General features: G+C 39.7%; 2 protein-coding genes across 3 annotated transcripts; one reads left to right on the top strand and one right to left on the bottom strand.

Annotated features, from left to right (window-relative positions):
• Positions 1 to 3,673: 3,673 nt before the first annotated feature.
• Positions 3,674 to 10,977, bottom strand: sdha (succinate dehydrogenase complex, subunit A, flavoprotein (Fp)). Its single transcript, XM_040117831.1, has 15 exons — positions 10,850 to 10,977; positions 10,065 to 10,148; positions 9,638 to 9,799; positions 9,263 to 9,406; positions 8,685 to 8,849; positions 8,412 to 8,560; positions 8,099 to 8,223; positions 6,607 to 6,775; positions 6,214 to 6,409; positions 5,950 to 6,121; positions 5,527 to 5,645; positions 5,310 to 5,421; positions 5,030 to 5,160; positions 4,598 to 4,711; positions 3,674 to 4,507 (listed from the first exon to the last, which is right to left on the bottom strand). Exons 1-15 carry the CDS (start codon positions 10,910 to 10,912, stop codon positions 4,421 to 4,423), a joined length of 1,992 nt encoding a protein of 663 aa, XP_039973765.1. The 5' UTR covers positions 10,913 to 10,977; the 3' UTR covers positions 3,674 to 4,420.
• On the top strand, positions 10,921 to 14,084 carry ccdc127a (coiled-coil domain containing 127a). 2 transcript variants are annotated; one of them, XM_040117832.1, is made up of 4 exons: positions 10,921 to 11,256; positions 11,870 to 12,007; positions 12,708 to 12,952; positions 13,043 to 14,084. In XM_040117832.1, exons 2-4 carry the CDS (start codon positions 11,878 to 11,880, stop codon positions 13,508 to 13,510), a joined length of 843 nt encoding a protein of 280 aa, XP_039973766.1. In that variant the 5' UTR covers positions 10,921 to 11,256; positions 11,870 to 11,877; the 3' UTR covers positions 13,511 to 14,084. The 2 variants fall into 2 exon arrangements, with proteins under 2 accessions (XP_039973766.1, XP_039973767.1); XM_040117833.1 differs by having other exon boundaries at positions 10,925 to 11,256; positions 13,064 to 14,084.
• The last annotated feature ends 719 nt before the right edge of the window (positions 14,085 to 14,803 follow it).

Here is a 14,803-nt window from a genome sequence, read left to right as displayed (position 1 = left end):
GGAGCTCAGTCAGAGTGACCGTTGGGTTCTTGGTCATCTCTCTTACCAAGGCCGATCTCCCCAGAATGCTCAGTGTGGCCAGGTGGCCAGCTCAAGGAAGAGTCCTTATTGCGCCAAACTTCTTCCAGTAAAGAATTATGGAGGCCGCTTTGTTCTTAGGAAACTTCAATGCACCAGAATTTTTTTTCGTAGCATTCCCCAGATCTGGGCCCAGACACAGTCTAGTCTCTGATCTATGCATGCAGTTCCTTCAACCTCATGGCTTTGGGTTTTGCTCTGATATACGTTGTCAGCTGTGAGACCTTTAAATAGACAGGTGTTTGCCTTTCCAAATCATGTGAATTTACCACAGGTGGATGCCAATCAAGGTGCAGAAACATCTCAAAGAGGATCAAGAGAAATGGGAGGCAGCTGAGCTAAATTTCATTTGTCAAAGCAAAGGGTCTGAATACTTCAATACATAAATGTGATATTTCAGTTTTTCCTTTTTAATAAATTTGCAAAAATTTCTAAAATTCTGTTTTGGCTTTGTCATGATGGGGTATTGCGTGTAGAGTGATGAGGGAAAAATGAATATAAACAATTTTAGCATAAGGCTGCAACATAATGAAATGTGAAAAAACTGTAGGAGTCTGAATACTTTCTGAATGCACTGTGTATTACACAAGTCTGGACAGACGTAAACTGCAGCTTGACTGGTTGGCTGAGGATTACAACGCAAGGTGGTAATTCTAGTTTATGAAACTGTATGTACCGAGCAGCAACACCATTAAAACTGGTGACTGGTTTTAATGTTCTGGCTGATTGGTGTATTTTTAAAGCCCGTCTAAGGAGAACCATTGTAAATTAGCTTAGGCAATAAATGCCATGATATGTTGCATTAGTCCTCTGCTGTAATTTTTTCTTTTTTCTCTTTAGTGAAAGTGCAGTTGTTTGTGATTAATAAGTCTCCGCTGGCCCACATCGTCTGCCCTGGATGCCATTAATAACAGCCGCTATCTGTTATTTAACCTTAAAGGTTCCAGGACAGGGTGGCCCCGCCTCTCATGATGTGAACTGCTTTACAAAGAGGAACGGGGTGCTGTGGTTGAGCAGATTTGACACATTTACAAGATTCCATCTTTTTTTGGGCATCAAGATTTGTCAAGTAGGTTTTGCTTTCTAACAATAACAGAGCTAATTAAACAGTTGCACACTTTTCATAGGCTTGTACATCCTTGCCAAATAATTAACCATAATACATACTTAAAATACAGTGGGTTACAAAAGTCTGGGACCACTAGTCAAGATACTTCTATTTTGTGTATGTTTTGAATGTAATACTATTTTTTTTGTTACAAATGATAATATCAGTCAATTTATTAATATCACAATTTGAGTGAAAAGTTGAATCTTTGAATTATGTACATGAATTTCAGAATCTTTTAGAATTTGGTATGTCCCTCTTTTGCTTTAACGGCAGCATGGTACTCAAGCTGGCATGGACTCCACAAGTTTGTGCAAAGCCTGATGATCCATGTTGTCTCAGAAATATTTGAACGTGTTCCGAAGAGCTCCTTGTGGTGTCACAGTCTTAAAACGCCCATAAATGTTCAGTGGGGTTGAGGTGAAGTGACTGTGGAGGAAAGTCCATGACAATCAGGACTCCTTGGTCTACTTTGGTTTTTTTAACTAGTTCATGCAAAGTTTTGAAGTGTGGCTGGGGTCATTATCCTACTGCAGTATGAATAACAAAGATGCAAATCAGAGGGTACAGGATGTCTCTGAAGAATGGAATGATACTTCTCCTTGGTCAGGGTGTAGTCACTTCTGTGCAGGTGTCCAATATCCCCAGACTTGAATATTCCCGCCACCATGTTTTGGTTTAAAACACTGCATTATCATTATCCTGTTCGTCTCCTTACATACACCCTTATGTTACTGCCCTAAATCTCAACCTTGGGTTCGTCACAAAATAGGACTTTTTTCCAGTGATCCACGGTGAAATGCTGGTATTTCTTAGACCACCGCAAGAGTTTGGCCTTGTTTCCCCTTTCTGAGAAGTGGTTTAGAAACTGCTACTGGGAAAGATCATCTTCGCTTGAATAACAATTTGACTTCTGACACTTTCCCTTAGTTCTGATGCCATTTCTCCCACTATCACAATGCTACTTAGCAATGAGCTCCTGGAAACTTGAAGCACAGCCTTAGAAATAGTGCAGAATCTTAGATATTTCTTCTTCATTTCACATGACATAACTTCTTGTGTTTTTTAATGTTTCTGAATCCTCAAACTATCTCATTCTTTCCAGGTTTACGTGAAAAGGCTTACAAATATTTGTTCTGTTTTTTTCCAATCAGGCAAGTATCTTAGTGACTGGTGTTGCAATGAAAGATTTTCCAGAATCATAGTGTCATTAAATCATATGATGATCTTGTTTCCCGCTAGCAGCTGATTCAACACAGGGCGTGGCATCAAAATAAACTGAGTATTGTTTTTCCTTTATTTTCCCCTAACAGTCCTTTCAGTTGTGCCAAAAGCAAGTGTGTTCTGCGCTTTCCAGTTTTGGCTGGTCAGAATGTGAATAAGGTTCATGTTATATAAATGTTTGTTTAGAGATTATTGACTTCCACTGCAGCATTTCCTGTGAGAAAAATAGCTACAGCGGGCTGTTGCAGATGAACTGCACCCATCCCCATTTTACTGCCCTTTATCAGAATAATGTGGAACAGTAACACTGCTGTGTTAAGATAATTAACAGCCGTTACAAATGAGCAGTCATGGAGTACACGCACATGCTGTGATTCACAGCATTGTGTTCCTGCTGCAGAGCTTCTGGTTCAACAATGTGCTTCTGCTACCCTCCAGGGGACAAAAAAAGACTGCAAGTCATTTTAATTAAATAGACCCCAAATTGTATATTTTATACCTCTGAAATAGCCTGAGCAAAATTCAAAGTTGCTCTGTACATAAAGGATGCATTATTCGACTTTTTGACTGCATAAAATTTAAGTATGTAGGTGTTCATGTTACTGTGTCCAGCATTTGCCAATCAAATGAAGACAAACCAAGAACTTTTGTTTCTATGCATAGTCTACACTTTATTGAACATATGAAAATAAGTACAAATGGCAAAATCAGAAGAAAATTAACTCAAACTTTTTTTAAAAACAGGCAAATAAATTAAGTCACCCTTTCAACAATTCAGTAAAAGAATGGCATGTGAATCTGTTCAATACTTCAAGTGACAACACTGAGCATATCCTTCAGTTTAAATGCCACAGTTATGTGTGGAGTTGCATGACATGTGGTAAATTCCAGTTAATGGGAATTGCCCATTAATTCTACATTACACACAGCTTTGTTTCAATGGAAACCACTTGTATCACAGCGTTTCTTGAAGCACTTAGAGCTGGCATTGATATTTGGGCTCGGAATAATTCATCATTTAAGGAAGAACACTAACCACTTTCGACCTAAAAAGCCCAATAGCTCAAACAGCTCTGTGCACTTCAATAACCCTTACTGGAATTTATCCTCAGAGAAAGCAGCAACAACAACAACACCAACACCACCTAAAACGTATAAAGAAGTCATTGTTCCGACAGCTGAGACACCATGTGGCTAAACAGATTCAAGCTGCTTAATTTGGTTAACGTTTATAGTGAAGAACTAGAGATAAGCTTAAACTTAATTAAGTAGATCAGCTCGTTATGTGCTGAACATATGTATCTTATCATTTGGATTACACACACACGAAGTATCACAAGAAGTAAATGCTATCCAAAACTGAAGGCCGTAGTGAGTGAGAAAAGATTACCTCATACTTTAACAAGTACATACAGTATAACTCGCCGGGTTTATTGTACATTTATGTAATATTTACATTCTTAAAACTTCCCTCTGAGGCTTGATGGTGACAGGTGCATTTCACTTTACAAACATTCCCACTGTCTGTTCACTTCAGAAAGCCAAAGGAGAGAAGTTCTAATTCAAGAAGCATTTAATGCAATGCAAGACAAGGAAATGAAAGTATGGTGTTATCACCAAAAGCGGAGTTTAAGTGGTGCAAGACGTTATCTAGTCTCGATTTTCTTTTTCTTCAGCTGGATGCTGAAAAATCCTCAGTCACCCACCTGTCTTGAGTGCTTTATGATATATACAAAACCAGCTCAGACAGTGTGAGAGGTCACAACAGCATGTGCATGCTGCACACAGATTAAATCAGGACGAAGGGAGAGGAACAGGAAAGTGACACGAAGGGATGAAGTGGACAAGACAGTATTGTATTTAACTATTCTAAAAAGCATAATTTGTCCCAAAATGTCCTTTCTATTACAGAAAATGTATCTTCTTAAATAGTTAAATGAGAATTCACTAATTGAGTAAGGTAGATGTGAAATGAGATGGGAATTGAAAGGGGGAGGAGATGAGATCTTCTTAGTAGGAGCGGATGGCAGGAGGCACGTGAGCGCAGTCCTCCTCATCCAGAGAGCTGTCAATAACAGGGCGGTACTCCAGGGTCACCTGTGATTGGACAAAAGCAAAAGGTATATTAGATATGACAGAAACCATTAGCCTTTAAAGTTAGAGAACACACTGAGAGGGGGAGTGTACCTTGCCAGTCTTGGGGTCGACGTAGGACAGAGTGTGTTTCCTCCAGTGCTGTTCGTACGGCTTCTTCTCCTGACCCTGCAGGGGCTTCGAGTAGTCATACTCATCAACACGGTCCTGGAATATAGTTAAAAGAAATAATGTCAGAGGGGGGACTGGCTGTAATCAAGAGTGAGAAATACTTGCTGTTTATGCAGTTATCTACAGATTCAATAAGAAATGAAAAAGTCAGTTTAGAAAAGAACAGATTGAGAGAGAGTGATAAAGAAAAAACAAACAGTGGGAGATAGATATAAACTAATCTAACCTAAGCCCAGAAAAGCAAAAAGAAAAGGAGAACAATGGCATTGACAGAAGGATGGGAAGACAGAAAGCGGGGGGGACTAAAATGAATGAAGAAACACATAAACACAGATAAAGTATGTTAAAACGTACCTTGAAGTCCTCTCTGGCGTGGGCTCCCCTGCTCTCCTTTCTCTGCTCAGCAGAGTGGATGGTCTGGACGGCGTTCAGCATCAGATTCTGCAGCTCCAACGTTTCCACCAGGTCTGTGTTCCACACAATGCCTGGAGAAGAGGAGGAATAAAGGAAAAGGGAAAAAAGGAGAATAATCAATGTATTTTATCTCTTACAGTAAGTGTGTCTACCTTGTACACAAATAGACACACAAGGAACTGTAAACAGACAGAAACAGACACACAACTTTGTGCAGTACCTCTGTCGAAGGTCTTGATGTCATCCAGGGTCTGGTAAATAGCGTCCATCTTGTCGCATCCCTCCTTCAGAACAGAGCCGGTACGGAACACTGCAGCGTGAGACTGCATAGTCTGAATGGAGAGGCAAGAAGACACACATTATTTATGTTTGTATACAGGCCAGGTTTGTTAGGGACTTAGTAAAGAAGACAAAAGATCCACACAGGCCAGGTGTACCTTCTGCATGTTGAGCCTGATCTCTGAGGTTCTCAGGCTTCCGTTGGCAAACCTCAGCTTGTCCAGGTTGGCTACAGACTCCTCTCCTGCACTGGGCTTCAGAGGGGACAGATTCTCTCCTAAAGAGAAAACAAAACACCAGTGTCAGCAGTGAAATAATGTACACTGCTACTTATAATAGCATAATAATGTTGACAAAGTAGTGGTGTTATTATATATTTCAACAGAAGGAGAATTAATGTTTTTCAAGCGTCATCATCTGAGTTTTTCTCTATGTCTAAATAAAGCAGTGGACATTTTATTTCCTGAAAGATTTAAGTTGTATCTGTTGTACTTGTTCAGACATTTTTTGAATCATTAATTATGTAGTGTTAAAAGTGAGTGGGGGAAAAAAAAAAAAACCTCATTAACAGTGGTCCTCACCAGGTTTGTGTTCCTCTGCGATGGTGAGGGCGCAGGCTCTGCCAAAGACCACCAAATCCAGCAGGGAGTTGGCACCCAGTCGGTTAGCACCGTGGACGCTGGCACAGGCCGCCTCACCACAGGCGTACAGTCCAGGAACCACCTTGTCCTCTCCACTGGTATGAGTGATCACCTGATGGGAAAAAAATGAAAGGAGTGCCACTTTGTTGGGGGCATGCTCACAGTGTATCTGCGGATGCATACGAGTGTGCAAACATAACCTACCTGTCCCTTGTAGTTTGTGGGTATTCCACCCATATTATAATGAACAGTGGGCAGGACCGGGATGGGCTCTTTAGTGACGTCAACTCCAGCAAAGATCATGGCTGTCTCTGAGATACCAGGCAGCCTTGTGGCCAGTTGCTGAGGAGGCAGGTGGTGAAGCTGCAGGTACACATGGTCCTTCTCTGGACCAACACCCCTGAAGGAATAAAGACAGGAGTAAAAAATAAGCCACTGCAGCTTTATGCTCAGTTGTTAGTCTTGCTGCCTAGAGTGGAAGAATTTTCAAGACCAAAAAGCTAAAAAGAGCATGACAATGTAAATTTGAAAGAATCACTGTATTTTTGAATGTGCAAAATTACATCTCAGAGACAGGTAAACGTATATAGTCCATACCTGCCCTCTCTGATCTCTATGGTCATGGAGCGGGACACCACGTCTCTGGAGGCCAGGTCTTTGGCGTTGGGTGCATAGCGCTCCATGAAGCGCTCTCCCTCACTGTTGATCAGGATCCCCCCCTCACCACGGCAACCCTCTGTGATCAGGCAACCGGCTCCGTAGATCCCTGTTAGGATTCACATGTTAAAGCAAATTCTTTCCTACTTGCACTTTGCTGAAAGTCAGAGATCAAGTTTAGTCATTATTTATGAACAGAAAATCCTGACATCCAATAGTTAATCTGTAAATTATTAAATAACAGTTATCCATGCAATGAAAATACTTCATAGGACTCCTAAAAATTATTGATTTCATAGATGTTAATAACATTCCCATCAATGAAGCCTAAGGTCAGCATTGTTAACATACAACCTCAAAGCTTTATTTCCATTATTGTTAAGGCATAATACCGGATGAATAAAAAATATGATACTGTGCTTCATGTACCAAGCAACGATAAGTCTATTTATCTTTGTATTTACACTAATTGTTCTCCAGAAATCCTATCGAGCACCAGAAGAATGTGTTGTGTCTAACTCTCCAACTGTTTTTAATAATTTGATGTATCAATGTATTAGCTAGAAGAAGGTATACAAACATCAGTAATCAAGTTCTTTCTAATGTAATACCCTTAAAATGCTCACACATTTTACACGGCCCTATCACCTTTGTTAAGCTGCTGTTTTTAGTGTTCTATTAGGTAAACTATGGCTCAGCCATTGGGGACCTCTCACAGGCCACAATACTGGGCTACTTCACACATGAGTGAAGAGTCTGGTGTCCAATGTCCAGCAGGAACAAAAATAAATATGACCACTTGTCTTTATGCAAGTGAGATCTATTATTAGAGCTCAACGTAAACAACCTAAACTGAACAGACTCATGGAATGGCTCCATTTTAAAAATCTGGCACTACAGAGGCATATATCTGAGTGACAGGGCAAACAGAGTCGCAGCATTAGGTGAAGAATTGAACCAGATGTGTTATTGCCCCATATGGTAAATGGAACAAAAAGGATATTAATTACGGGTTTTAGAATACTCTATTTTCATTATCTCTCCCAGACAATTGAGCAGCAAGTTGTCTATGGATAAACTACAGATAATTAGTGTTTACAGTTTATAATTTATCTTAATTTGTCTGTAATAAAACTCAAAAAGAGGAACATAGAAAAGCATTAAATCACAAACCGACTGGGAATGAAACACATCTCAATTATTCATACAGTGTCTTATCACACGATTATGGCTAGACAATAAAATAATGGACTTTGAACTGTGATTGATAGAACACTTCAAATTACTATGAGTAATCTAGACATGTCTGTCAAGTACATATCTGGAGTTTTCAAGCACTGTCTTTCACAATAAGGCTATAAGATTTTCGCTGCTTAACGTTCAGTAGCAGGACTATTTCATGACTTGGGTTTATTAAGTTTATTTTTCTCACCAGTGGGATGGAACTGTACAAACTCCAAATCCTGGCAGGGCAGGCCAGCTCTGGTCACCATTGCATTTCCGTCTCCTGTGCTAGTGTGGGCAGATGTGCAGCTGAAATAGGCTCTTCCATAACCCCTGTAAGGAAATACACCTTGTTTAATAAACAAAGAAACACATTTTAAGTTATATGTGCACATGTGAAGAAATGTTTGTATGTCATATCAACTCTCAAGCTATGGTAATGACATATAGCTGAAAATTAAGTAAGAGTATCTGCACATTTGTTCTGTTTTGCAGAACGGAACAAACAGAGTGTAACCTACCCAGTAGCAATGACAGTATTCTGGGCTCTGAAGCGGTGAATAGATCCATCCTCCATGCAGAGAGCAATTACTCCTTTACACTCTCCATTTTCCATCAGCAGGTCCAGGGCAAAGTACTCCACAAAGTAACTAGTGTCATAACGAAGCGACTGAGCAGAAGACAGAAGGGCAGAGGAATACATGAATGCCGTTAAATGGTGATCCACAGAAGAACTGGTTTCTTTATGCATGGACTGAGTCAGAGAAAGAATGTAAGAAAGCGTGTGTACTTACCCGTCCATAAAGCGTATGCAGTAGTGAGTGTCCTGTCCTGTCTGCTACACAGCAGCAGCGGTGAGCTTGGCCTCCTTTTCCATACTTGAGACTCTGACCTCCAAAGGCCCTCTGGTAGATCTTCCCATCTTCAGTGCGGCTGAACGGCATGCCAAAGTTCTCCAGCTGGACAAAAAAAATAGAGCGCAACTTAAATTCCTAGTCTGTTATTACTGTGTGTAAGATTATTCCTGGGTGGGAGAGTTTGCACGCTATTGCAATTAACTGATTAGTTAAGGTCAAGTGTAAAGAAATGGTGATTTATGCCAGCTGACGTTACAACATACTGTTAGGTGATTTTCTGTGATGATGTGATTTTGATTCAAAATGTATACAATTATAATTCCAAAATTTCAAGCATCGTTGGTTTTAAGACCTAATCCAGCCAGAATAAATAAGGCAACGGTTTCCTTTTGGGTCTTTTTTCATAATGGTATGTTGTATAGTCTAACTGAATGGTTTACATCTTCAGGGGTCAAAGACCAGTATTTGCCAGTTAACAAAACCACTGGTGTGGATGTATCCATGTGAGGTCTTACCTCCACTACAGCTGAAGGAGCCTGTTCTGTCATGTAGTGAATGGCATCCTGGTCTCCCAGCCAGTCAGATCCCTTTACTGTGTCATAGAAATGCCACCTCCAGTCGTCCTCCTCCATGTTCCCCAGAGCGGCATTGATCCCACCCTTTGAACCAAGTTAATATCCAACAATTCAATAAAATTGAAAGGATACACTACTACTGCTGAATGTGTTTAATTGAAACCTTTAATTAACATAAAAAAATTGTATTTTTATTTTATTTTTTTTTTATTCTAATGTAATTCATGCAGAAAGTTTTGATCCAGCTGAAATGCTGCAGAAAAACATACAAAATCATTTATCTCCTGTATGAATTCGTAAAATGTGCTGTTGTACCTGTGCAGCAACAGTGTGAGACCTGGTGGGGAAGAGCTTGGTGACACAGGCAGTGTTGAAGCCAGCTTCTGACAGGCCAAAGGCTGCCCTAAGTCCCGCCCCTCCAGCTCCTACCACCACAGCATCAAACTCATGATCCACAACTGGATACTGAGTAGAGATCTGAAGAAAATGAAGAAGAGAAGTTACTTCCAGCAAACAGCAGTTTTCACATACTGGAAGCTGAATCTCTAGTCTTAGTCAGGGAGTGTTGAGTTTGCATAATTTACATTTTTAACAGCATTAACTTTGATAGTGACACCAGATGCAGAGAATACATTGAGCACATACAGACTAACATTTCCACCTGTGTACATCTATGGACATCATCCATCCATGTGAATAACCCTATTAAACCCTGATCCAAATAAAAGCAAATAAAACTCACATCCTCTGATACTTTGGCATTTTTCTTCTTGCCATAGATAGAGAAGTGAAAGTTCCTGGAACCCTGAAATGCAGCAGCAGGGACCTGGCGGATAAGAACAGAGTTAAGATCAGTGGAGAAATAAAATAAATAAATAAAAGATTAAATACTCGTGGCTGCTTATCTAACGAAAAATACACTGATAACAAGCATATACTGTTATGCTTATTCACATATTGAAGGCAAATTTCAATGTATATCCTAATTTCACTCCCATAACATTCCATAATAAATTGTTAATTTCCATAATCAAATATCAAGGTGCAAACGCACTTTGTACTTGACAGTCGTTTAAAATGACGTATGATATCATTGTAAAATTATAGTGGTCGAAAGTTGCCTTTAAATATATTGACATTTTATCCTTTAACATTTTGCTAGTTAACAGATGCAGCAGCTAAAACTACACAAAGCCAACTGAAGTAACTGTTATAAACATGTTGGAATACCTGAGTTGTTTTGACAGTTTCCTTGAAGTATTATTCATAATTTATAGCGTTAAACAAATAGAGATGGTATAACTATACGTTACATTTTTGCTTGACTAGCAAAATGCTTTTTTTTCCACGGTGTCACATTGAAACAAAGCTACATAACACAGGTTACGCAAGTCAGAATGCGCCGGTTACGAAAGCTGAAAGTGCAGCACAATTCTCCCTTGTAGCATTAAAAAAAGAAAACAAGCACACATAAACACTAAATATATAAATAAATGAAATATTGAATATTAGACTGCTACAACTCACTGCCTTCGTTTTAAATAGTACCCTCTTGGAAAGGAGACGGGACGCGGCACGAACAGTCGCCATGTTGTCAGATGAAGGACTGATTCTGAAGCACGACCGGAGGATCACATATTCTGTTGCACCAGACCAAACCACTCTCCGAAAAGGGGGGTGTCACTTATGTTGCATCCAATTGTTTCCTACTAAAAGCATTTGTTGATGTGTTTTTAACAGTAAAAGGGCGATTTAATGTGTTCAATAATTTCACATAAATATGCAAAGACTTTAATTTACGAATCTAATCGGGCTTTTTTATAAGGTAATTCCAATGAATTACCCCGGTCGGTAAAGATGGACTGCTAAAGCGTAATATTGTATAATCTGGGTGCAGGAACAAATGTATAAGTGACCTACACTTTTCGTCCAAGGTGAGACGCGGCACAATGTGTTTAACAGTTTTGCACTGGCTAGTTGTCGGAATTAGAAAGCTATTATTCCCAGTGTTATGTGTATATTAAATACTTTAGCGAGCATGAACCAGCAAGCTAAACGTTAGCTAGCATGTTAGCTCATTGCTAGCCCTATTGTGGTTAGCTGGGCTGTCAAACTTCCAAGTCATATAAGACTGAGTTTGCTGTTGCAGCCTGTCGCAGTGTTTTGGTAAATGCTAACAAAGTTTCACGCCTAGTTCTTATTTGTAACACTATTTCTAAACACCACACTTGCTGTTCAAACATGTTTATGTTTTTAATAGCTTATAGTAAATCTGGAACCATGTTCTTCTAGAGAGCTGCTAAATCGAAGGACACTCGATCTCCAATGTGTATTGGAACACGAGGCTTCACAATTAACTTTTATAATCATTTATTTATGTTTATAACTAAGCCACTTTATAGCAGTGTGTTACTATTGTTGCTCTTAGTAATAACAAAGACACGGTAGTTAGCGCAGCGCCAGTGGTATACAGTATTACTGATGTTTTGGTTTCCCTTTTGTGTGGGTTTTTGTGTGTTTGTTTGTTTGTTTGTTTGTGTGAGACAGCATCCTCTATGAACAACTTGAATGACCCACCCAGATGGAACATCCAACCAGACCCCAGAGGAAGGGGGGTGGGGGCCGGTGATGGCAACCAATGGAACTACGCCCTGCTGGTCCCTATGCTGGGACTGGCTGCGTTTCGTAAGTTACACAAGGAAATTAGTGTTTGTGGATGAGATAACAGGTGCAGGAGGACAACATTTGAGCTATTGAATGTATAATAATAAATGTGTTTATGCAAAGCAGGTTGAGTTTGTGTGAGATCCACACTTTACTTCTGTTTTACTTTTTTGTCATATTAGTACCTAACCCGGGGAAATGCCATCTATAAATGTACAATATACTACATCTTCACTGGGACTGTCCATTTTCACATTATAAAATTTGCCAAAAGACATAGGTGGACATGACATACAAACATATCTTCCTTCTCCTAAGCAATAAATATGACCTCTCTGGGTTGGAAAATATGGCTAAAAATGATATGTGGATATTTAGCTGGAGAATTTGTCGATGTGCTTAAATGCAGATTAAACAGATAAAACTGTAGTATTTAACTGGACTCGCAATGGCATCAATTTTACCAGAGAAAGTTTTATATCTGCTCTATTAAAGCCAGCGTAAGTTTTTGTTTGGGACTAAATTTCCATCACAACGTTAACTGTGCTAACTCTTTCAAAGCTGAGAGCCAAGCAGGTTTTTCAAAATCTTTATTATCTGTTGCAATTGGTCTGGCCTGCAGGAGATTCAGCTGTTTGAGAAAAAAATTACTTTAAAACCATGGCAGTATAACTGAAATATATCCTCACTCCCTTGTCTTATCTTCCACCACCATCATCAGGTTGGATCTGGACCAGGGAGTCTCAGAGGGAGATCCAGAAGGTCAGAGCCCAGTATGACAAGGATATGTCCACAATAAAAAGTGAGATGGAGGCACAGTACCGGGAGACACTGACAGAGAGGCGCAAGGCAACAGCTACACTAGAGCTGGAGCTGGAAAAGGAGAGACAGAGGGTGAAAGGCTACAAGCAAGCCCTGATCTCACAGAGCCAGCGACTGATGGAAGAGCGGAAACAGCTGCAACAGGTAAAGTCTTGTCTTGCTCCCACTTCGACTGGCCCCCGTTATCTACTACTTTTCTTATCTAATCTGTAGCTTTTTCTCCATAACCCAAAGCTCGTTCTTCTCCCTTACAAGGAGCGAGAGGCCTTAGAGGAAGAGAAGCAAAGGCTGGTAAATTCCGGAGCTGCCGGTGTTGTGCTGCATCAAGCCCTGGAACGAGAGCACGACTGGTACCATCGAGCCACAGCCACTCTGAAGGAGTTAGAGGGTCATCTTGTGGAACGCCAGAATGCCTACTGTTCCCTCATCCAACCTCGAGATCAGCGGCTGGAGATGGAGAAGAACATGCTGCTAAAGGTGGTCAAAGACCCCATCGGGCCAGAAGTAGATCTAGAGTCTGACCTGAAAGATATTTTTAAGAGAGATAAGCACTGTGCGGACCTGCTAAACATGGACAAGAGGAGGAATGGAAGCCTCATGTGGGTCTATCTGAAGTACTGGCAGCTGCAGGTCACTGTCCAAAAACACAAGAAAGCTGAGGAAGCCATACTAGGAGGGAAATTCCAGTCTCTCACAAAGTGACGAAAGACAAAGTAAAGCTGGTGTTTTTCTTTTGACTTTGAACAATGTTGAAAGTATGTGGCTCAGGAATGGAAAATACATGTATTTTTCACTCTGAGTAATTACGTTTATTTGATAGGGATGGTTTTGAAACACACAAGTTAATCTCAACAAGATAATGTTCAGCATCTGAAAGTTCCCTTCTTGATCTCAGAGTTTAGAAAAGAAGAGAACTTTTGTCAGGTTTAAAATGCTGAAATACAATAGTACCATAACTCAGAACTCACAGAACCGTTAGCTTTAAATTAGCTGTGTGAAAACCTATAATGGTAAATATGCATTAGAATCATTCTCGTAATTTCCATATTGGATACTCAACTGATGTTTAATGACATATTTGGAAAATCGGAAAATCAATGTTAGTATAACTTACCCTCTCTGAGTGCCATGAATCACTGCTAGGTGAGTGTGCTGTATCTCTGAACGTTGACTTTTTTTTTTCTTGTTTGTTCTCTCTGTCTTGGGTAATGGATTGATGGCTTCCAAAAACTGTCACAATGTCCAATGTGATAATACATATTTCTGAAAAAAAAAACCACATCAGGAGATTACTAAAATAATAAATTGTATAATAATAACGTAAAAAAAATACATTCAAGCAAAACAGCCATGATTCCTAAACATACTGTCAACACCATCAATGCAATTTTCATGTCAAAGTCAGTGAAGTCTTTTATTTCTATTGAATGTGTTGATACTTGGCTTTAATATCTTACCAACCCTTCTGTCCACGGAGTTTTCTCCATCTATGACATCTCTGTTTACAGTCTGCATGTTGCCATTTATGATACAGTACAAGGCCTAAAGCCTATGAAATAGTTATAGACTGTTAGACTGTCTAATAGACTTGTTTGTTTGTTTTTCATAACTGGTTTTAAGTTTCTATACTTCAGTCCAGTTTTGTCGCAGCCTCACAGCGATCAGGGAGGAGACGGGATTTTTGCAGGTGCATGTGAATTTAAATAAGGGAACAGAGGACAAAGTAGTGCTTGGTCCTGCAACATCTTATCAGATAACCACAACAAAACTTAAAAAAAAAAAAAACTTTCATTCACACTTCACACCTGTAATTGAGGTTATTAAGCCTCTCTGCACTGTTATGTTTTGATCATACGTTGGTGAATAAGTGCTGGATGTAATGCTACTGACCATTCTGTGCAATCCTTTAAATACATTTTTGGTTTGAAAACTTCATTTCTGAGTTGTTCATTTTTTCTCTTTAGAGTCTCAAAACTCCAGCTATATTTACCAAAA

The sequence above is a fragment of the Xiphias gladius genome, chromosome 22 (genome assembly GCF_016859285.1).
Source record: "Xiphias gladius isolate SHS-SW01 ecotype Sanya breed wild chromosome 22, ASM1685928v1, whole genome shotgun sequence".
Classification (NCBI taxonomy): Eukaryota; Metazoa; Chordata; class Actinopteri; order Istiophoriformes; family Xiphiidae; genus Xiphias; species Xiphias gladius.
Note: the sequence above shows the minus strand (reverse complement) of the source record. Positions and strands in the feature narration are given on the sequence as shown.